The 22784-nt window shown below is 43.9% G+C and overlaps 1 protein-coding gene across 13 annotated transcripts in view; it reads left to right on the top strand.

Moving 5' to 3' along the window:
• The first annotated feature begins 211 nt into the window (after window positions 1-211).
• The window catches only part of SIRT5 (sirtuin 5), a 36828-nt gene continuing 14255 nt past the window's right edge, over window positions 212-22784 (top strand). For 2 of the 13 annotated variants that reach the window (XM_031011868.3, XM_055390658.2), the window contains exons 1-6: window positions 544-641; window positions 5491-5647; window positions 10117-10266; window positions 14366-14499; window positions 17708-17933; window positions 21523-21610. In XM_031011868.3, coding sequence (XP_030867728.2) covers window positions 10152-10266; window positions 14366-14499; window positions 17708-17933; window positions 21523-21610 — 563 coding nt within the window. In that variant the 5' untranslated portion in view covers window positions 544-641; window positions 5491-5647; window positions 10117-10151. Of the gene's footprint in view, window positions 475-508; window positions 1390-5490; window positions 5648-9536; window positions 9986-10116; window positions 10267-14365; window positions 14500-17707; window positions 17934-21522; window positions 21611-22784 lie in introns of those variants that run through there. The other 11 variants (XM_063707350.1, XM_055390662.2, XM_063707349.1 and 8 more) reach the window with 11 other exon arrangements.

Raw genomic sequence — 22784 nt, forward strand, 5'->3', positions numbered from 1 at the left:
CCCTAACATTTAAAATCCTCTCTCCTGAAGTTGTGTGGTCCAGCCGTTTGCTGAAGAAGGAAGCAAAGCCGGTAGTAACTCACTACATATTTGGGCAGTGGAATGAACCCTGGAAGATGACAAAGTCGAAGCAAGTCACTGCGCCGCCCCCCCCACCCCCACCCCCACCCCCACCCCCCAAAGAAAAACAGAGAGACAATCCTTCAATTATAAAGAAGACCACGGCGTCCGGGTCTCCGGCAGGGGCCGCTGCAGCCGAGCAGAACGCTGAGCCGCTCCGCCCCACGGCCTCCTCTCCAGCCGGCGCGCCCGCCTCCCGCAGGTGCGTCTCTGTCTGCGCCGGGCCGGGGTCTCCGCGGCCTCTCCCGCTCGGGCTCCGGCTTCGAGGTCCCGACCAAGCACTGCTCTCGCGGGACTGCGCGCACTGCCCAGGGCCTGCCGCGGGCTCGCGAGCGGAGGTGGCACCGGTCCGCGGTGCGCATGCGCGGTCCGGCCTCTGCCCTGCGGTCCCTGGCTGGTGACTGGCTAGCGGTTGGAGGAAGGGATGTGGGGGATGGTGGGTGGGTACAGAGAGCTGGGAGGGAGGCACCCCGGGGGGGCGGGGCGTGGGAGACTGTCTTCGGGGGCGCGAGCTGCCCCAGGTGAGCCGTGGCTCAGGTCCGGAGCGCGGTCGAGACACAGCGCTTCTAGGAGAAAGCCTGGAAGGCGCTGCGGGGGTACCCAGAGCTCTTAGCGGGCCGGCAGCACGTGCGGGGCCCAAGGTCTTCCGGGCTCTGCCTGGGGGTCGTTGCGGCTGGAGACCAGGGAGGGGGATGGAAACGGGCTTGGAAAGTAATCCCACCCGAGCAGCTGGGCATGGGAGGCCGCTGTGCTGGGGAGCCCCGCGAGGGCTCCCAACGGAGCCTCCCTTTTCAGAAAGGTCACCCTGGTCATTGCAGCTGCCAGGGTGACCGAGGAAGGTGGCCGGGGTGGAGGCAGTGGGCGTGGAGAGGGGTCGGATTCCGGACGTAGTTTGAACGTGGAGCCGTCAGGTTCTGCTGAGCAGCTTGGCTATGGGGCGTGCGAGAAGGGAAGGCTCAGGGCCTAGTCCCTGGGCACGAGTAGCAGCCGGGAGGATGAAGTCCCAGTGCTTCGGGAGGAGGCGGCTTGAGGACGGCTCTGGAGCTCAGGCTTGCCCGCGGGGAGTGGAAGCTGCCTCTTGGACACGGGGCGGGGAGGCCGCATGCAGTCTGGAGCGCTGGGAGGATGGGAGATCCAGAGGGGGCAGGGCTGGAGGGGTAGGAGGAAAACCTGAAGAGGGTGGCGCCTGGAAGCCCGGGAAAGTGATGAACTGGGTCAGAGGCCGGGTATCAACAAATAGGAGGGTGGAGACGACCTTGAGGAAAGCAGGTGATGGAACGGGAGGGAATGGGGCCCCCTAGTGGAGACACCTGGGAGTGATGTATTGCATTTATTTAGCTCTTAGGCGTTCAAAAATTATTTATTGGGAGCCTGTACAACTTTTTGCAGTTCATTGCATTATCCTTAGCATGTATTTTGTTTTATATAAATATATATATTTATATAGTTATTTTTGTTGACAAATTTATATATTTATAGCATACAGTGTAATGTTTTGATATACGTATACATTGTAGAAAGATTAAATCAAGCTAATTGACATATCCATCACCTCACCTACTTATTTTTTGTGGTGAAAATCTACTCTCCTGGAAATATACAATACATCATCAACCATGGTCACCACGCTGTGCAGTAGATCACTAAAACTTACTCCTCTTACCTAACTAAAACTTTGTATCCTTTGACCAACATCCCTCCCTTCCACATCAGCCCTCTGCCAGGCCCCTGGTAACCATCATTCTACTCTGCTTCTATGAGTTCAACTTTTTTAGACCCCAAGTATATAAGTGAGATCATATGCTATTTGTCCTTCTGTGCCTGGCTTATTTTACTTGGCCTAATGTCCTCCAGGTTCATCCATGTTGTTGCAAATGACAGAATTGCCTTCTGTTTTAAGACTGTATAGTATTCCATTGTATATATGTGCCACATTTTCTTTATCCGGTCCTCAGTTGATGGATACTTAGTTGCTTCTATGTCTTGGTTATTGTGAATAATGCTGAAAACAACACAGGAATGCAGCTATCTCTTCAACATACTGATTTCAATTCCTTTGTATATATACCCAGAAGTAGGATTTCTGGGTCATGTGGTAATTCTATTTTTAGATTTTTGAGGAGCCTCCATACTGTTTTCCAAAATGGCTGTACTAATTTACATTCCACCAACAGTGTACCAGGGTTCCCTTTTCTCCACATTCTGGACAAAACTTGTTGTCTTTGATCTTTTTTATAATAGCCATTCTAACAAGCGTGAGGTGGTAGCTCAGTGTGATTTAATTTGCATTTCCCTGGTGGTTAGCAAAGTTGAGCGTTTTTCATGTATTTGTTGACCATTCATATGTCTTCTTTTGAGGAATACCTGTTCAGGTTCTTTGTCCATTTTTTAACTGGGTTATTCGTTTTGTTTTGTTTTGCTGTTGAGTTTTTTGAGTTTCTTATATATTTTAGATAAGAGCCCCTTATCAGATGCATGGTTTGCAAATATTTTCTCCCAGTCTGTGGGTTGTCTCTTTACTCTGTTAATTATTTTCTTTGCTGTGCAGAGGCTTTTCAGTTTAATGCAATCCCATGTGTCTATTTTTGCTTTTGTTGCTTTTGGGGTCCTATCCAAGAAATCATTGCCCAGACTAATACGGAGTTTTCACCTATGTTATCTTCTATTAGTTTTACAGTTTCAGGTCTTATGTTTGAGACTTTAATCTATTTTGAGTTGATTTTTGTATATGGTGTGAGATAAGGACTCAATTTTGTTATCCAGCATGTGGATATTCAGTTTTCCTGATGCCATTTATTAAAGAGACTTTCCTTTTCCCACTGTGTGTTCTTAGCACCTTTGTCAAAAATCAATTGACTGTAAATACTTGGGCTTATTTCTGGGCTTTCTATTCCTGTTCCATTGGTTGATGTGCCCATTTTTATGCCAGTGCCATGCAGTTTTGATTACAATGGCCCTATAATATATTTTGAGATTAGGGAGTGTGATGCCTTTGGCTTTGTTCCTTTCGCTCAAGACTGCTTTGGCTATTTAGGGTCTTTTGCAATTCCATATGAACTTTAGGATTGTTTTTTCTATTTCTGTGAAAAATGATATTGGAATTTTGATAGAGATTACATTGAATCTGTAGATTGCTTTGGATAGTATGGACATTTTAACAACCATTAATTTTTCTAATCCCTGAACATGGGATACCTTTACATTTATTTGTGTCTCTTTTCTCACATCAGTGTTTTATGGTTTTCAGTGTACAGGTCTTATATCTTTGGTTAAATTTACCTGAAGTGGTTTTTTCTTTAATGCTTTTATAAATGAAATTGTTTTCTTAATTTCTTTTTCATATAGGTTGTTGTTAGAGTATAGAAACACCACTGATTTTTATATGTGATTTTGTATCCTGCAACTTCCCTGAATTTGTTTATTAGTTCTAACAGTTTTTTTTGGTTGAGTCTTTAGTGTATTCTGTATATAAAATCATACTATCATCAAACAGGGATCATGCTGATAAAATGATCTTATATATAGAAATCTCATATATCTTATGTCTCTATATATTATATATATATTTTATATATCCCTATATATCTCTCTGTATATCTTATATACATAGATATTATATATCTATATTTTATATACATATCTATATTATATATAGATCTTATATATAGAAAACATATATAGAAAAATTCTTCCCTTCCTATTTGGATGACTTACTTCCTTTCCTTGCATAATTGCTCTGGCTAGGACATCTAGTACTACACTGAATAGACAATGTGAGAGTGAGCATCATTGTCTTGTTCCTGATCTTAGAGGAAAAGCATTCAACTTTTTACCGTTGAGTATGATTTAGCTGTGAGTTTGTCATATTTGGTCTTTCTGTGTCACAGTACTTTCTATACTTATTGAGAGTTTTTATTATGAAAAGATGTTGAATTTTGTCACATGCTTCTACTGCATCTTTTGAGGTGATCATACAGTTTTTGTCCTCCATTTTGTTAATATGGTATATCTCATTTATTGATTTGTGTATGTTGAGCCATCTTTGCATTCCAGGGATAAATCTCAATCATGATGAATGATCCTTTTAACGTGTCAGTGAATTCAGTTTGTTAGTATTTTGTTAAGAATTTTTGCATTTATGTTCATCAGGGATATTGGTCTGTAGTTTTTCTTCTTGTAACATCCTTCTCTGGCTTTGGTGTCAGGGTAATACTGGCCTCCTAAAATGAGTTTAGAAGTACTTCCTCCTCTTTAGTTTTTTAGAAGAGTTTGAAAATAATTGGTATTGGGAGGCCGAGGCAGGTGGATCACGAGGTCAGGAGATCGAGACCATCCTGGCTAACACGGTGAAACCCCGTCTCTACTAAAAATACAAAAAATTAGCCGGGCGTGGTGTCGGTCGCTTGTAGTCCCAGCTACTCAGGAGGCTGAGGCAGAATGGCATGAACCCGGGAGGTGGAGCTTGCAGTAAGTGGAGATGGCGCCACTGCACTCCAGCCGGGGGGACAGAGCCAGACTCCATCTCAAAAAAAAAAAAAAAGAAGAAGAAAAAAAGAAAATAATTGGTATTAGTTCTGCTTTAAATATTTGGTAGAATTCAGGTCATCAGTGAAGCCATCAGGTCCTGAGTTTTCTGTAAATTTTTTTCCCTCAAATTTCTGATATAATCTTTCACTTCTATCTTTCAGAATTGGTAGGGTGCCCCCCTTTTTCACAGAGAACATACAGGCTTTAAAAAAAAAAAATCTGTTAGGTGAGTCTCAGATTTCATGAAAAGGCATCATTAAATGACATTACTTGGATTAATGTCAATTTATAAGAACCTGCCTAGCACCCAAAAAGCTCCCAATGACTGATCAGTGAGTTTATTTCCTCCCTCAAGGCCTCTTTTCCCACCTGGAAGATAAAATCAAGGCAGGAGTCTTCACCCAGGGTAGCTTTCACCCTGAGTCCTCTTTCCTCTAACTGTCACAATGGTGCCCTGTCACCCTTCTGACATTGCTTCTAAATTTGAACAGGGTTGTAACCTTGTGGAAACTAGAACCACTGCCTGCCCTGACACCCTAGTAAAGCAGATACATGTTGGCACAAAGGATGTTTTCAATAAAGACTTTGTTAGTAGTATCTTAAAAGACTATTTAGTAGCAAATACTAAATTGTATTTAGACTTTTAGTCTTAAAATACTTTGTAGTCGCAAATAAAGACTAAGAAAATAGTTTTATGTTATGAACATTTATGATCTTGGGAATAATTCCAGGTGACATTGTTCTTAATTTCTTTTAAATTCTTAATGACTTTTACAATCCTACCTTCATGCCTGATTAAAAAAATGACAGTTTATTCAGTAGTTTTTTTGAATTCTTTTACAGTAAGTGGAAATGTTTTGTAACATATAAAAACCTACAGAAGAAGAAAATAATTTTCTGGATCAAATTAGAAGTCTATTATATTGATGTCTCCAGATTCAAATATATTAGAAAGCAGCAGTGGAGACAACCATCTTCATTTTGGGAGAAATAACTAAAGGTATGCATTAAGCTCAAGATGATAGCCTAAGTAACTTCACGCAGCATATAGGAAGCTTTTAGTTATGGTTAGGCAGTATTCAGAGTTTTGATCTTCACAATTTTCATGACATGCAAGTTTAATAATTGTCATCTATAACGATATTTTTAAAACTTCATGCCCCTAATTATTGAAGCTGGGTGATAAGAATATAAGGGTTCCCTATACTACGCTGTTTATTTTTGTATATGTTTCAGTTTTTCCAGATTTTAACAAAAAACCCACAAACTATATTAACACCTCATTTGTTCCTTACCGAGTTTTCCAGGTAAATTGAAGTTTGTCAAAAGTTTATCATGCCCATGCTAGTTGAAGATCATGGCAATCCATTTTCCTCAAGCTTTCTTTAAATCAAGCACTGGGGTGATATTCATGTGGTTGGATGTCACTATTGTCACTGAGTCTGGGAGCTGCTCACCAGAGTGGCTGCTGGGGCCCATGAGTCTGTTCACTTCCCTCTAGCAGCCAGTCTACCTGCCTTCCCTGCAGAAGTAACTTTAGGCAGCCAGACAGCCTTGTCCCCTGAGGTTGTTCTGGAGACACTACACCATGTTTCTCTAACCTCTTCTTCTTTTTGAGTGTCAATCTTCTTCTACAGTCTTTTTGATTGCAGAAGAGACAGGATACACTGAAAACGTGTTGACTTGCTTGCTTATTTGTAGGTGAGGTTTATCATATTAGTCCTTATGCACTGTAAAATTCACCCTTTTTATTATACAGTTCTATGAGTGTTGAAAAAAATCACAAAAATAAAGATAATGTAATTTTACATTGCTCTAAAAATTTCTCTGCTCCCCCTCACTCCCCCGACCCCTGTCCCTGGAAACCACTGGTATGATTTCTGTACCAACAGTTTTGCCTTCTTAAAATGTCTTATAAATGGTCTCAAAAACTATGTAGCCTTATGTATCTGGCTTCTTTCACTTAGCATAATGCTTCTCTGTCTCTCTTTCCCTCTCCCTCCCTCTGTTTCTTCCTCTCTTTTTCTCTTTCTCTCTTTCTCCCTCACTCTCGCTCCTGCTCTGGCCTTCTCTCCTTTCTTTGACAGGGTCTCACTCACCCAGGCAGGGAGTCCAGTGACACAATCATGACTCACTGCAGCCTCAACCTTCTGGGCTCAAGTGATCCTCCTACCTCAGCCTCCTGAGTAGCTGGGACCATAGGCATGCACTGCCATGCCCAGCTACTTTTTTGTGGAGATGGGGTCTCACTTTGTTGCCCAGGCTGGTCTCGAACTCCTGGGCTCAAGTGATCCTCCTGCCTCAGCCTCCCAAAGTCCTGGGATTACAGGTGTGAGCCACCATGGCTGGTCCTTTTTTTTCTTGTTGTGAAGCAATTTTATTTTGAAATAATTTTAGGCTTACAGAAATGTTGCAAAAATAGTACACAGAGTTCTCATATACCATTTACCCAATTTCCTCTAATGTTCACATCTTACCTAACTAGAGTGCAATGATCTAAACCAGAACAAGTACTACACCTAGGCATTTACATATACAGTACTAGTAACTAATTTACAGGCTTCATTCAAATTTTGCCATTTGTCCTAGTAATGTCCCTTTTCAGGTCTTGAATCCAACCCAGGATCCCATGTAGCATTTACTTGTCATGTCTCATTAGGACCTGGGACAGTTTCTCCAGTTCTTATCTTTCAAAACTTTGATACTTTTCTGAAGAGTATTGGCCAGTTTTGCTGTAGAGTGTGTAGAACACCCCTCAGCTTGAGTTTGGCATTTTCTCATAACTAAATTGCAGTAATGAATGCCACACAAGTGATGCTTTGCCCTTCTCATTGCATCATATGAGGAGGTAGGTGGAGTCGCCATGTCTTATTACTGGTGATGTTAACTTTGATCACTTGGTTAAGGTGGTAGCTGCCAGGTTTTCTACTATAGAGTTATTATTGGATAACACTTTTAAAGATTCATTCATGCTGTTGAAGGTATTAGTAGTTTGTTCTTATTGCTGAAGAGTCTTCATGGTATGGATAAACCACAATTTGTTTACCCATTTATAAATTGATGGACATTTGGTTTGCTTCTAGTCTTGGGCCTGGCACTATCTGATAGGTCTTGGTGTTCTATTGAACATAAACCATGTCACAGAGCACCAATATCAGACAGGGTCACTCTGTGACCACAATGGGTCAGGACAAGAACAAGGCCACTCAGTAATCACGTCTGAACTGGGACCGAAACAGGAACATTGTTGAAGCCACAAAAATGACCAAACATCCTCCCATGCCGCTAACATGAGGGACTCCTGCTTGGCCATGCACAGCTCTAGCCTCTCTTCATTCCTTCCACCTTTTAGATAAGATCCATTACAGCATCCAATCCAGAACAAAGCCCCACTTCCATGAACCTCTCCCCAGCATGATCTAACACAAGCACAAATCCTCTAATCAGTCCATTCCAGGTTCCTAACAGATGCTGCAGTTCTTCATGGCGTGTTCTATCTCTCGCAACTTGCTCGAGTACAAGTGTGTTCCTTGGACTGGAAGGCATTGATAATCCAAACAATATATAAACACATATATTGAAAATCCTTGCTCAGCTCTAATCTCCTTACATAGCGTTTCCCACCCTATATTCAATTCTTTTTACTAATTTCTTGTGAATTCTTTTTTTGTTTTTACAGCAAATGCAAGAAAGTTAAGGTATATTCTTTTATCCCCTTGCCTTTCTCTTACAAAATACAATTGTGGTAAAACACATGTAACAAAATTTAGCATTCTAACCATTATTAAGGGTACAGTTCAGTATATTCTCATTGTTGTGTAGCTAATCCCCTGAACTCATTTCATCTTGTAAAACTGAAGCTCTATGCTCATTATTTTTAAGTAAAATATGTGTCTAATAAAATTAACCCTTTGTTAGTATTGAGTTCTATGAGTTTTGACAGATACAGTTATGTAACTACCACCACAATCAAGATATATAACAATACCATTGCCTCCCACCAAAAAAAAAAAAAAAAAAAAATTCCCGCATGCCCCTTTTTAATCACTCCTCCCCTTTCTGCCAACCACCGTTATATTTTCTGCCCCCACAGTTTTGTTGGACAATCAGTGTCATTGTTCCAAATGTTGTCTTTCTCTGTGTTTGTTTTCTTTTTATAAAATTCCTCAGGTATAGACAAAGATTTACTGAATGTGCCTTAAGATCCACGAGTTTCTTTGACACAATGTTATCTTAATACTATTGTCACAGTACACTTCTTCCCTTCAGAATTTAGTTCTCACTTAGAAATTACATTCTCATGGAAACTACTTTGGGCTGGGCGTGGTGGCTCATGCTTGTAATCCCAGCACTTCAGGAGGCCTAGGTGGGTGGATGGCTTGAGCTCAGGAGATCAAGACCAGCCTGGCCAACGTGGTGAAACCCTGTCTCTACCAAAAATACAAAAATTAGCCGGGCATGGTGGCGCGTGCCTGTAGTCCCAGCTACTGGGGAGGATGGGGTGGGAGGATCGCTGGAGCCCAGGAAGTCAAGGCTGTAGTGGGCCGTGATCACGCCACTGCACTCCAGCCTGGGTGACAGAGTGAGACCCTGTCTGAAATAAAAGAAAGAAACTGTACTTTGACCGCAAGTTGAGAGACTAGTGGTGGTTTTCATACCTTTTTTTTTCTCTTCTTTGTTCTTTGTTTTTTTTTTTTTTTTTTTTTTTTTTTTTGAGATGCAGTTTTCCTCTTGTTGCCCACGCTGGAGTGCAATGGTACAATCTCGGCTCACTGCAACCTCTGCCTCCGGGGTTCAAGTAGTTCTCCTGCCTCAGTTTCCTGAGTAGCTGGGATTACAGGCATGCACCACCACTCCCAGCTAATTTTTTGTATTTACTAGAGACAGGGTTTCACCATGTTGGTCAGGCTGGTCTCAAACTCCTGACCTCAGGTGATCCACCCATCTCGGCCTCCCAAAGTGGTGGGATTATAGGCGTGAGCCACTGCACCTGGCTTCATACCTTTTGAAAAGCAGCAAGTTTTCAAATGAATTCTCATATTTAACCCTTTCTCTTGCATTTTAGTGGTCCTCAAACTTGAGTAGTTACTAGAATCACCTGGAAATAGATGATGGGGTCCACCCCAAGAGTTTCTGATTCAGCAGGTCTGAGGTGGAACAGAGGCTGCATTTCTAACAAGATTTCAGGTGATGGCGACGCTGCTGGTCTAGGGAACACGCTTTGAGAAGCACTGCTCCAAGGCACCTCTGCACCTCTAGGAGCACTTGAGAACACAAACGGAAAACAGCCAGTTCAGAGGATGATCTGTTACTAAAGATTTTTTTAAAGGATATTCGTGTATGTGTGTGTGTGTGTATAATATACACGATGCGTTTCTGTAATATATAAAATATGAATATACATATTTCCATATATAAAAATATTTGCTGATTGTTTCTATAATATTTGTTTTTGTGATTTTTCTAAAGCCCGCCTCAAGCATTAGAACTACAAACAAACCCTGATGCGACCTCTCCAGATTGTCCCAAGTCGATTGATTTCCCAGCTATATTGTGGCCTGAAGCCTCCAGCGTCCACACGAAACCAGATTTGCCTGAAAATGGCTCGGCCAAGTTCAAGTAAGTCATTTTACCCATTGCCTCACCTGCAGCCAAATGTGAAGTACCTGAAAGTCCTACACTTCGAGAGGAATGTCTCTGTCAAATTAGGTATTGGGCAAGGTTTTGGAGAAAGCCACTCTGTCGTCTTCTCTTTTTTTTTTTTGAGATGGAGTCTTGCTCTGTCGCCAGGCTGGAGTGCAGTGGTGCGACCTTGGCTGACTGCAACCTCCGCCTCCTGGGTTCAAGCAGTTCTCTTGCCTCAGCCTCCCGAGGAGCTGGGACTGCAGGCACATGCCACCACACCCAGCTAATTTTTGTATTTTTAATAGAGATGGGGTTTCGCCATGTTGGCCAGGATGGTCTCGATCTCTTGACCTCGTAATTTGCCTGCCTCAGCCTCCCAAAGTGCTGGGATTACAGGCATGAGCCACCGCGCCCACCTGTCCTCTTCTCTTTTAGGTAACCCCTTCTAGGGCACCTTCAGAGCCTGTCTCCTTAATACTCAAGTCCATCTAGGACATTTTGTTGCTTCTGCCAGAATATTTGCATTTAAGCTTTTTACACATGTTTTGTACTTTAAAATCCTTATCTCTCTGCAGGGGAGGAAAACTGGTGATTGTCCTATAGGGCAGTATGAGGTTAAATTTTCTCCTGGACAGAAATACTTTGCAGCTCTACCTGGCAAAAACCTACAAATTAACCTATCTGGGCCCTAGTCTCTAGTGAACTCAGAAGAAGAGTAGACTTTTTCCTCTCTGGCTCCACTCATGTTTTGGCAGCACAAGGCTGAGAGAAATTAAGATGGTCACAGTGGAACAGAACAGAGGCCTCAGAAATAATACCACACATCTACAACCATCTGATCTTTGACAAACCTGACAAAAACAAGCAGCCTATCTCTGGAAGGGATGTGAGTTCAGGTAGAGCTTTAGTGTGATTGGTGGGGTAGTTGGGTTGGTTGCAACCTCACGAGAATGGCGTGTTGTGACCGTCTTTTGTTATTTCTTTTACTTTTTTATTTTTTTAATTATTTATTTATTTTTTATTATAATTTAAGTTCTAGGGTACATGTGCACAACGTGCAGGTTTGTTACATAGGTATACATGTGCCATGTTGGTTTGCTGCACCCATCAACTCGTCATTTACATTAGGTATTTCTCCTGATGCTATCCCTCCCCAAGCCCACCACCCCCCGACAGGCCCCAGTGTGTGATGTTACCCGCCCTGTGTCCATGTGTTCTCATTGTTCAACTCCCACTTATGAGTGAGAACGTGTGGTATTTGATTTTCTGTCCTTGCGATAGTTTTCTGAGAATGATTTCTGGCGTCATCCATGTCCCTGCAAAGGACATGAACTCATCCTTTTTTATGGCTGCATAGTATTCCATGGTGTATATGTGCCACATTTTCTTAATCCAGTCTATCATTGATGGACATTTAGGTTGGTTCCAAGTCTTTGCTACTGTGAATAGTGCCACAATAAACATACGTATGCATGTGTCTTTATAGTAGCATGATTTATAATCCTTTGGGTATATACCTGGTAATGGGATGGCTGGGTGAAATGGTATTTCTAGTTCTAGATCCTTGGGGAATCGCCACACTGTCTTCCACAATGGTTGAACTAATTTACACTCCCACCAACAGTGTTAAAGTGTTCCTATTTCTCCACATCCTCTCCAGCATCTGTTGTTTACTGGCTTTTTAACGATTGCCATTCTAACTGGTGTGAGATGGTATCTCATTGTGGTTTTGATTTGCATTTCTCTGATGACCAGTGATGATGAGCATTTTTTCATGTGTCTGTTGGTTACATAAATGTCTTCTTTTGAGAAGTGTCTGTTCATGTCCTTTGCCCACTTTTTGATGGGGTTGTGTGTTTTTTTCTTGTAAATTTGTTTAAGTTATTTGTAGATTCTGGATATTAGCCCTTTGTCAGATGGGTGGATTTCAAAAATATTTTCCCATTCTGTAGGTTGCCTGTTTACTCTGATGATAGTTTCTTTTGCTGTGCAGAAGCTCTTTAATTTAATTAGATCCCATTTGTCTATTTTGGCTTTTGTTGTCATTGCTTTTGGTGCTTTAGTCATAAAGTCATTGCCCATGCCTCTGTCCTGAATGGTATTGCCTAGGTTTTCTTCTAGGGTTTTTATGGTTTTAGGTCTTACATTTAAGTCTTTAATCCATCTTGAGTTAATTTTTGTCTAAGGTGTAAGGAAGGGATCCAGTTTCGGCTTTCTACATATGGCTAGGCAGTTTTCCCAGCACCACTTATTAAATAGGGAATCTTTTCCCCCTTGTTTTTGTCAGGTTTGTCAAAGATCAGATGGTTGTAGATGTGTGGTGTTATTTCTGAGGCCTCTGTTCTGTTCCACCATGACTGTCTTAATTTCTCTCAGCCTTGTGCTGCCAAAACATGAATGGAGCCAGAGAGGAAAAAGCCTATTCTTCTTCTGAGTTCATTTTTACCAGGAGTCCATGGTAGGGAAGAGAGGAAGGGAAGGGGAGGAGGGGTTGAGCCCTTATTGACAGTCTCTATCCTAGGCTGGGCATAGTGTGTGGCTCTGGGCTTATGAGGATGAGTAAGTTCCATCCCTGCTTAGAGGGAGTCAACCATACATGAGAAACCAGTAGGATGCCCCTATGGCTGGGATACAAAATGAGGCCACGTTCCCTTTAATATTTAAGCTCACCATCTCTGAGCCCCCATCCCACTATGTTTCTTCCTTGCCTGCTTCCTGCCTGTCCCTGGTTCCATCTGTCAGGGGAGGGTTAGCCTCCCCTCATTCATTCAGTCCAAGGGTTAGCCTTGGTTGCCATTTCCTCAAGAGAGGAAGGCCAGGAAGCCTGCTTAGTCAGCTGAGGAATTCAGTTCCACATTTGCTGGAATTCTTAGTGCTTTAACACAGGGTGGCCATCCTTGGAAGATCTCCATATCCAGGGTGGGGCATTCCCGGCTTCAGTATCTTAAGCCTGCAGCAGGCAGTGAGGTACAGCACTCGCTTCTCCAGGGGGAGGGCAGAAAAGGGGCTCTCTCTTCTCCTCCTGGCAGCATATGTTCAGTGTTGTACCCCTTAATTCTGGCTTTCCAGGGCCACAGTGCTTACCTTACAGGGGCCCGCAGAGCTGCAGTGCCTAGGAGAGAAGCAGAAACAAGCTGTGTCCCCAGCTGACCTCCCTTTCCCAGTTTCTGCTGCCCAAGAGAAACAGTGGCAGCTCCCCCATCATGAGTTCCAAGTCTGGCTCCTGCTTCTTGTCCTAGGATGAGGACATTTGTTTCAGGGGAAAAAAAATCCCACCTTGTGATCCACGTAAAGTGCTTGGCATAGCACTTGGGGTGCAGGGAGCCCTCACCACCATAGCTGCTGTCCCTGTGGGTCTGTGTTCAGGCAGAAGAACTGCCTGGAGTTGCAGGACGGGAGGGCGAGCCATGGTCTGTGTCCACAATTACTTCCTCTCGTGTTATTCTCTGTCTTCAGTTCCCTTTGCTACCCGAAGTCTCTGGCAGTGTCCTGTTGAAAAGTTTGGCTCTTATTTGACTTGTCAAGAAGAAGGCCATGTGTCCTCAAATAAGACCCTTGCCCTCACCTTCAGTCGCTGTGCTGAGGGAAGCTGAAATTAGCAAGATCCCCAAAGGGAAGGTGAACTTGGGGAGGAAGCGTAGGCTTTGGGGTCCAGTGGGCCTCGACTCAGCACTCACACAAACATACAGGCTTGTTTTTGCTTTTATGAAGGAAGATGGATTCCTTCCCACTAGGCTTTTTTTAATCTTCGTTAACATGCCTGCTCTAGGGAAGGCACTACTGTGCACCTCAAAGAGCCAAGGAAAGTGAGGATGGAGAAAGGTACGTAACTTACGTGAGATCACACATTTGTGTGGGAGGCAGAGCTGTGGTGCAGAGCCGGCTGCGTGTGCCCAAAGCCCCTGCTGCTTTAAAATATTGTACACTCACCCAGCAGGTCACATGGGGATGGTGTTTTCAGGGTACAGGAATGATGTTTGTTTATCTTAAAGTATAACTTCACACTAGGTCAAGTTTCAAGATACAGACAATTGATATGGGATACAAATGTCCAAATGGTACACTGGATTGATAAAGATTTCACTCTGTTTAGGTATGGCAGATTTTCGGAAGTTTTTTGCAAAAGCAAAGCACATAGTCATCATCTCAGGCGCTGGTGTTAGTGCAGAAAGTGGTGTTCCGACCTTCAGAGGAGCTGGAGGTTATTGGAGAAAATGGCAAGCCCAGGTTTGTAAAGTTTCCAGAACATTAAAAGCCTCTGTCGAATGAAACCATAACAGAGTTTGACTCAAATCCTATACCGATCCCCGAAACCCCAGGGAAATGTTTTTAAGTGAACTGTGACCCTATTGTCTCATTGATTTTGGCATAAACACAAAGTTCCTATGATTAAGATCAAAATTTAAGCAAGGCTGCCACGTTCCTTCCTAGATAGGTGTCGATTGCATTTATTCAGGTAACAGTTTCTCCTAATAATTGTGTTAAAGTGAAATCAGAAGACCTTGGTTAGCATCATTCATTACTTTATTCTAAAGTTATTGAACTCAAGTATGACACATAAAGTTTCTGTGAACTTTCCATGTTAAAACTAATGTCAGTTATTGAAGGGTTAGGATTTGATATTAAAAAATTTATAGGAAGACCTTCAGAATGTAAGTTCTGTGAAGGTGTGGATTTTTTTAATTCAATTTTTATTGAGATCTAATATACATAAAGTAAAAGTCACCAGTTTTAAGTGTACAATTTAATGAGTTTTAACAAATGGACATAGTTGTATAGCCAGCACCATAATCACAATATGGAACAATTCTGTCCCTCCAGAACATTCCTTCATGGCCCTTTGCAGTCTGTGCTCTCCCATCCCACTGGCTCAGGAAATCCCTAGCTTTGGAAGACAGAATTGTTTGATTGTTTGAGATGGAGTTTTGCTCTTGTTGCCCAGGCTGGAGTACAATGGCGTGATCTCGGCTCACTGCAACCTCCGCCTCCCAGATTCTCCTGCCTCAGCCTCCCGAGTAGCTGGGATTACAGGCATGCACCGCCACACCCGGCTAATTTTTGTATTTTTTAGTAGAGACAGGGTTTCACCATGTTGGCCAGGCTGGTCTCAAACTCCTGACCTCAGTTGATCCACCCATCTTGGCCTCCCTAAGTGCTGGGATTACAGGCATGAGCCACCGCGCCCGGCCTCTGTTTGTTTTATTCGTTGCATTGTCTCCAGTTTCCAGAACTCTGGCACATTATAGGTGCTTAACGGATTTTCGTTGGCTGAACGAAAGCAGTCATAAATAAATACGCAATACATGTCTTCCATGGTTAGTAGCTCATTTCTCATTGAATGCAGAGTTCATGAAGCTGCCCCTTCCTTCTTCTGAACATCTGAGCCTGGCAGATGTTTGGGTGTTTTGCCTCCTGCCTGCTGCCATCTGGGCGAAGGGTGGGGGTCATTACCTTAAAGGTGAAGTGGGGAGAAAGGAGAGCAGAGAACATTAGGGGCCAGCAAGAAAGAGGGGCCACTGGGCATTCCCTGGATTAGCAGCAGCAGAGGGTGGGAGGTCAGAGGGTGCGGGAGGAGCTCGGAGGAGGGGCGCTTAGTTGTGTCCGAAAAGGCTCAGAGTTTGCAGACAAAGCAAAGAAGTCAATAGAATGTATTTGACTCCAACACCCTTCCAGGGACACCTGTGGACATGTTCCTGTGCCACCTATAAACTGCTCCAGGCCATGTGTTCTAGGTGAAGAGCAGGGTCGGTGTGGGTCAACCTCTCACATGGCAAAGGCTGGCATTGCCACTAAGCAGAGGGGCCTTTACGGTAGAATGAAATGCACATGTGTTCAATGTAGGAAGTGTCTCCTTGATAAAGAAGCCATATTTCTTTTTAAAATTAATGTTATTGAGGCAGAATTTCCTTAGAATAAAATGCACCCATGTGCATTGTGTGTACAGTTTGATGAGTTTTAACAGGTGCATGCAACTGCGTAACACCCCCACCTCCACTATCAAGAAACAGAATGTTTCAGTCATCGCTGAAAGTTCCCTGTGCCTTTCCCTGCCAGCTCCCAGCCCCAGACAACCCCTACTTGGCTCCTTTACCAGAAAGGAGGTTTGTTTCTCCCAGAACCATATTTAAAGTGTATGTATTTTATCTATTCTGTTTATATATAAAATATACACTTTTTATGTGTAGCTGTGTGTGTTTAGTTGTGTGTGTAGTTGCATGTATGTGTGTAGCTGTGTATGTATGTAGATGTGTGTAGTTCTGTGCGTGTAGGTGTGTGTGGTTTTGTGTGTAGGTGTGTGTATGTAGATGTAATTGTGTGTATATGTTTAGTTGTGTGTGTATTAACAGATATGTGTAGTTATGTGTATGTTGTGTGTATGTATGTTGTCTAATTGTGTATGTTTAGTTGCGTGTGTGCAGTTGTGTGTATGTAGATGTGTGTAGTTGTGTATGTAGATATGTGTGTATGTTTAGTTGTGGGTGTAGTTGTGTATGTAGTTGTGTGTATGTACAGTTGTGTGTATGTAGATGTGTGTATATGTTTAGTTGTGTGTATGTAGTTGTGTGTATGTGTGTAGTTGTGTGTGTTTAGCTGTGTGTAGTGCGTGTGTGCAGTTTGTGTATGTAGATGTGTGTAGTTTGTGTAGTAGCATATGTGTGTTTAGCTATGTGTGTGCAGTTTATATGTAGATGTGTGTAGTTGTGTATGTTTAGTTTGTGTGTGTAGTTGTGTGTATGTTTAGTTGTGTGTATAGTTGTGTGGATGTAGATGTGTGTAGTTGTGTGTGTATCTTTAGTGTGTGTAGTTATATGTATGTAGTTGTGTGTATGTCTAGTTGTGTGTATGTGTGTGCAGTTGTGTGTGTGTAGATATGTGTAGTGTGTATGTATATTGAGTTGTGTGTGTTTAGTTGTGTGTAGATGTGCGTGTATGTAGATGTGTACTTGTGTGTGTGTGTATCACCATAGCTATAGTTACAAAAACTGAGTTTCTCACCCATGGTCATTAGACCTCAATGGGCATTTTGCGTTTCATGTTTTCCCTGGGTGTACGTCAAAATGATATCCACTTCGTATGTTTTAGGGCTGCATGAAAAAGGGGATTCGACCCAAAATACCTTCCTGCATGTTCCTTTACTTCATCTTCACAACTTACTTGGGAGGTAAATGGGACAGGTTGCATCATCCCTGTTTTGTCACTAAGGAAATTGATTGATTTCTCCAAGGCCCCTGGGCAGTCCCAGGATGGGGACGTAGGCTGGTACCCAGACCCTGCCTGGCATCTGCCATGTTGTTTGAACATAGTGCTGCCATCTCCAGCCTGCACCTTCCCGACGCTGCCTGTCTCTGCCTTAGGGAGGAAGGGCCTGTGCCTCAGGGTTCAGCATCCTGGCTGTCTCTGCCTCCCTCACTCCTGCCTCCTCTCCCACCCCCAGGACCTGGCGACTCCCCTGGCCTTTGCCCACAACCCGTCCCGGGTGTGGGAGTTCTACCACTACCGGCGGGAGGTCATGGGGAGCAAGGAGCCCAACGCCGGGCACCGCGCCATAGCTGAGTGTGAGACCCGGCTGGGCAAGCAGGGCCGGCGAGTCGTGGTCATCACCCAGAACATCGATGAGCTGCACCGCAAGGCTGGCACCAAGAACCTTCTGGAGATCCATGGTGAGAGACCCCCAGCCTCCCATTCAGGGAACCACTTTAAAACACCTGTCCTGCTGTTTCAGCATCACCTCTGGTGCCTTCCCTCCCTCCCTGCTGGACATCCGTCCTGTCCTATAGGATGCTGTGGCATTTCCTTTGGGGACATGTTAGTGTCCCGTGGCACCTGGGCAGCTGCCTTTGGCCATGGGAGGAGCCCCTGACCCACTAACATTATTCACTTAGCAGTTCCTACATCCTCGCTGCTCAGGGTGGTCTAAGAGCTAGCAACATTTGGCGTCCCCCAAGAGCTTGTGAAAAATGCAGAATCTCAGGCCCCATAGGCCCCACTGAATCAGAATCTGCATTTTCCCATGAGCCCAGGTGGCTGGTGTGCTTTTTATACTGGAGGAACGCTGGGGTGCACAGCTGCGTGACCCTTTCCTCTGTGGAGGGGCATGGTACTGTGAGACAATGGCCTCAATGAGCTGAGGAATAAGAGGCCTGGCCCATTGGACAGCTGGGGCTTGAGCAGGAGCAGGCTGCAGCATCTTGGGGTCTCCTGTCACTCCCCCTTCATCCTGGTGGGCACTCCCCCTTCATCCTGGTGGGCACTCCCCACTGAGGCTGTGCTTCTGTCCCGCCCTGGAGCCTCAGAGAGCTGCCAGCTCAGTGCTGGACACTGCATCAAGCCCACCAAGCCTGTGATGTCGGTGGACCCCACTGAGGCTGTGCTTCTGCCCTGCCCTGGAGCCTCAGGGAGCTGCCAGCTCAGTGCTGGACGCTGCACCAAACCCACCAAGCCTATGATGTCGGTGGAGTTTGTCTTGGGTCCCTCTGGGCTCCTTCCTCTGTCCTGGGTAACCCCTCACCCCTTCACTCTTGTCTTCTGGCTCCTCCCTTCTTTGCTGTCACCACAAATCTAACACATCCAGTTGTCCACAGTCATAATGGGCAAACTAGGGTTTCCCCCAAGGCCATTTGCATTTAAAGAGTCTGCATTCAAATCCAAGGAATGCATTTCTTATTTTTTAAGCATTTATTTCTCTTAATTTAATTTAATTTAATTTTTTTTTTTTTTTTTAGCAATGGGGGTTTCACTCTTGCCCAGGCTGGGGTGCAGTAGCCCGATCATAGCTCATTGCAGCCTTGAACTCCTGGCCTCAAGGGATCCTCCCACCTCAGCCTCCAGAGTACCTGGGACTACAGGCACATGCCACCATGCCCAGCTACTTTTTAAAATTTTTGTGGAGAGTGTCTCACCATGTTGTCCAGGCTGGTCGCAAACTCTTGGCTTCAAGCAGTCCTCCCTCCTCAGCCTCCTAAAGTTTTGGGATTACAGGCTTGAGCCACTGTGCCAGCCAAAAATGCATTTCTAAGTGTAGCATTTCCAGAAGCAGTGCACCAGTGGGGGGTGTTTGTTTTTGCGTGTGTGTGGTGAAGCTGCCTGCTTTTACTTAGATCACGCTGATAAGGAAAGCGAGGCACTACTCATTTCGACGGTGTCTGTCTTTTGTTCATCAGGAACAGCCAGCCACCTATTAACCGAGCATCTTTTTGGTACCTACATCTGCTGGGTCTGAGCCACTTTCCACGTGCCTCTGCTGATTTCCCTGCAGTGTCAGAATGTGGGCTATGTCACTGGCATAAAACCGAGATGACAATGCCTATCTTATAGAATTGTTGTTGGGATTAAATAAGATCATATATGTGTGTTAGTCAGGACTTTTTAAAATTTCAAATGATGAGAACTCTCTTCTAACTTAGGTTAAAAAAAATCAATGGCATCTTCAGTCTGATGAAGGGTTTTTTTTAAGTTAATGTGGCATTTAGAATAACCTGCCTAAACCATGATATACTATTTTATTATCCCTTAGAATTATTCTATACTTAGAGAAAGAGCTTGTTAAAACTTAGATACGTTCTTTAGAAATTATATCTTTCCAGGCATACATAAAGTATGAGTATGATAAACTGGTCCAAATATTTCTCATTATCTAGCTCTTCTAAATGATTCTGAGTGACTCAGAGCACGGATGTCTGTGTTTTCCATGCAGTTTCATGCTCTGTGTCTCGGGAGATGGATGATGCAGCGTTTCCTGAGAGAATGCCCCTCTGTTATAGCTGGGATTCTCATCCAAGCTCCTGACACACCTTCCGCAAGTTCACTATTGGGCCTGACATGTTCTTACCAAAAGGCATCAGTGGAAAGGCTGTAGACAACAGCCAAAACTTGCTTTCCTTCCTGAAGTGGCCCTTGAAGGGTTTGTTGGCGGAAGGATCCAGAGGCTGAATCTGCCCGGTCAGGCCACGGAGAATAACAACAAAGTCACCCCACTTATCAGTGTTCTCCTTCAACAAGTCTGTGCAAGCATGATGGTAATGTTACAGTCTCATCTGGCCAGTAGCAATTGTAGGACACATCTGAATTTCAGAGATGTGAAAATGGGGAAGATGTCTATGCTAAAACTGACAAAGTAGGTTTATTGGCTCACAGAACTGAGGAGCCTAGGGGTGCAGCTTATGTCATCTTTCCTCCCGGCCCCTGTCCCCCTCCTTCTTTCAGCTTTGCTCACTCTTTGTGGTGGCCTCCCTTCTCCCTCTGCAATTGATCTGTCTCCACGTGCCAAGGGAGAGTGCCTCCGACGGCTCCAGCTCAGCCACCTGCTCAGAAAATAAACCTCTGGGTAGGCCTGCTTGGTCCACACGCCCACCCTTCTGACCAAACACGACTGCAGAGGGATGGGCACCACATGGGGGCCGTGTGCAGCATGTGGCTGAGCTTGTATTTGGGATGTGACCCACAGCCCTATTGGCTCAGCATGCGAGAGAGCAGGGATGGTGCTCCCCAAGGAAGGACTGGTGGGCAGGACGGAGCAGCGCATGTCCACTAGGGTTGAAAGTGCTCTGCACGGCACCAGTTGCCTGGTACCCATTTCATAAACTGTGGCCACCATGATTGCTTCAGCTCAATAAGTGGTGGTTAGTATTAACAATTACTTTTTTCACTTATTAGTTGATTACTTATTTATTGAGGTGCTTTTGTATAAAAGATTCAAGCTTTCTGAAATCGAAGTTAAAATTTTGTAAACATATCCCACGCCATTGAACCTTTGTCAGTCATATCAATAAATCATGCCCTTAGATTTAGGTTGAGCTCCCTCTACCCTACTGGCAACTTCTGCCCACTTGAACACCACTCCAAGGTCATCTGATGGCACATTAGTCATGGATTTATTTATTTTTCCTCCAGATTATAAAGTCCTTGAGGGCATATGCTCTTGACTGGCTTAAGAGTACTGCATGCCTCTGTTTCCCATGAAAGCTAAAGCTAGGGTAGGCCCATTTGCTAAAATGAAGTATGGCTCAGTGTGGTGGTGCACACCTATAGTCCCAGCTGCTCAGGAGGCAAAGGTGGGAGGATCGCTTGAGCCCATGAGTTGGAAGCTGCAGTGAGCTATGATCGTACTACTACACTCCAGCCTGGGTAACTGGGTGAGACCAAAACATGAAATGAAGTGTGAAAAATAAAGTATCTTATACCCTTTTAGACATGGAGAAGGTTGCTCTTGATTATACTAAATTCTGGATTTGCTTCATATGTATTTTTCAGGTAGCTTATTTAAAACTCGATGTACCTCTTGTGGAGTTGTGGCTGAGAATTACAAGAGTCCAATTTGTCCAGCTTTATCAGGAAAAGGGTAATTATACCACACTACAGAATAAGTATAGGTTGTTTTCTCCTTTAGGTTGAACATAAATGTGAGGAAATTGAACATTCATCAAAGATTCCCATGGATATTTATGAGAAATAAGACTAAATACAAGGCTGGGTGCAGTGGCTCATGCCTGTAATCCCAACACTTTGGGGTTACGAGGTGGGGAGATTGCTTGAGTTCAGGAGTTCAAGACCAGCCTGGGCAACACAGTGAGAAACCTGTCCTACAAAAAAACAAAACAAAACAAAAAACCACAAAAATTAGCTGGGTGTGGTGGCACATGCCTGTAGTCCCAGCTACTAGGGAGGCTGAGGTGGGAGGGTTATTTGAGCTTGGGAAGTCAAGGCTGCAGTGAGCTGAGATCATGCCACTGCACTACAGCCTGGGTGACAGAGGGAGACCCTGTCTCAAAAAACAAACAAACAAACAAAAAAACAAAATATAGCCATGTGATAAAAGAAATATTTTGCTCACAACTTACAGTGTTAAGTGAAAACCACAGGGTCCTAAATGTGTACACACGAGTTCCTGTATCTGTATATAGTTAAAAGACCAGAAGAAAATACAACAAAATGTTAATAGGGAATATCAGGAGTGGAGGGATTATGGGTAATTTTTAATTTCTTCTTTATATCTTTCTGAATTTTCCTACATTTCTATTATGAACATGTACTATTATTACAATGAGGAAAAAATTTGAGGGTAGACACAATATTGAGAAAAATTCCACGCAGCCTTTTAAAAACAGTATAAATTGTATAAGGACTATATAATGTCATTGCAGAGGATACAAATGATGATGATGTATAAAGGTAAACATGAAGTTCCCCCTTAGCACACCCAGCCACTCCAGCCCTCCCCACACATGCATTCCCTCACTGGCAGTACAACCACTGGTGATTTTTTTTTTTCTGAGACAGGTTCTTGCTCTGTTTCCCAGGCTGGAGTACAGTGGCACAATCACACTTTACTGCAGCTTCCAACTCCTGGGCTCAAGCAATCCTCCTGCCTCAGCCTCCCAAGTAGCTAGGACTATAGGCACACATCACCACACTCAGCTAATTTTTGTATTTCTGGTAGAAATGCAGTCTTACTATATTGCCGAGGCTGGTCTTGAACTTCTGGCCTCAAGCAGTCCTCCCACTTTGGCCTCACC

This window comes from Gorilla gorilla, chromosome 5, assembly GCF_029281585.2.
Source record: "Gorilla gorilla gorilla isolate KB3781 chromosome 5, NHGRI_mGorGor1-v2.1_pri, whole genome shotgun sequence".
Lineage (NCBI taxonomy): Eukaryota > Metazoa > Chordata > Mammalia > Primates > Hominidae > Gorilla > Gorilla gorilla.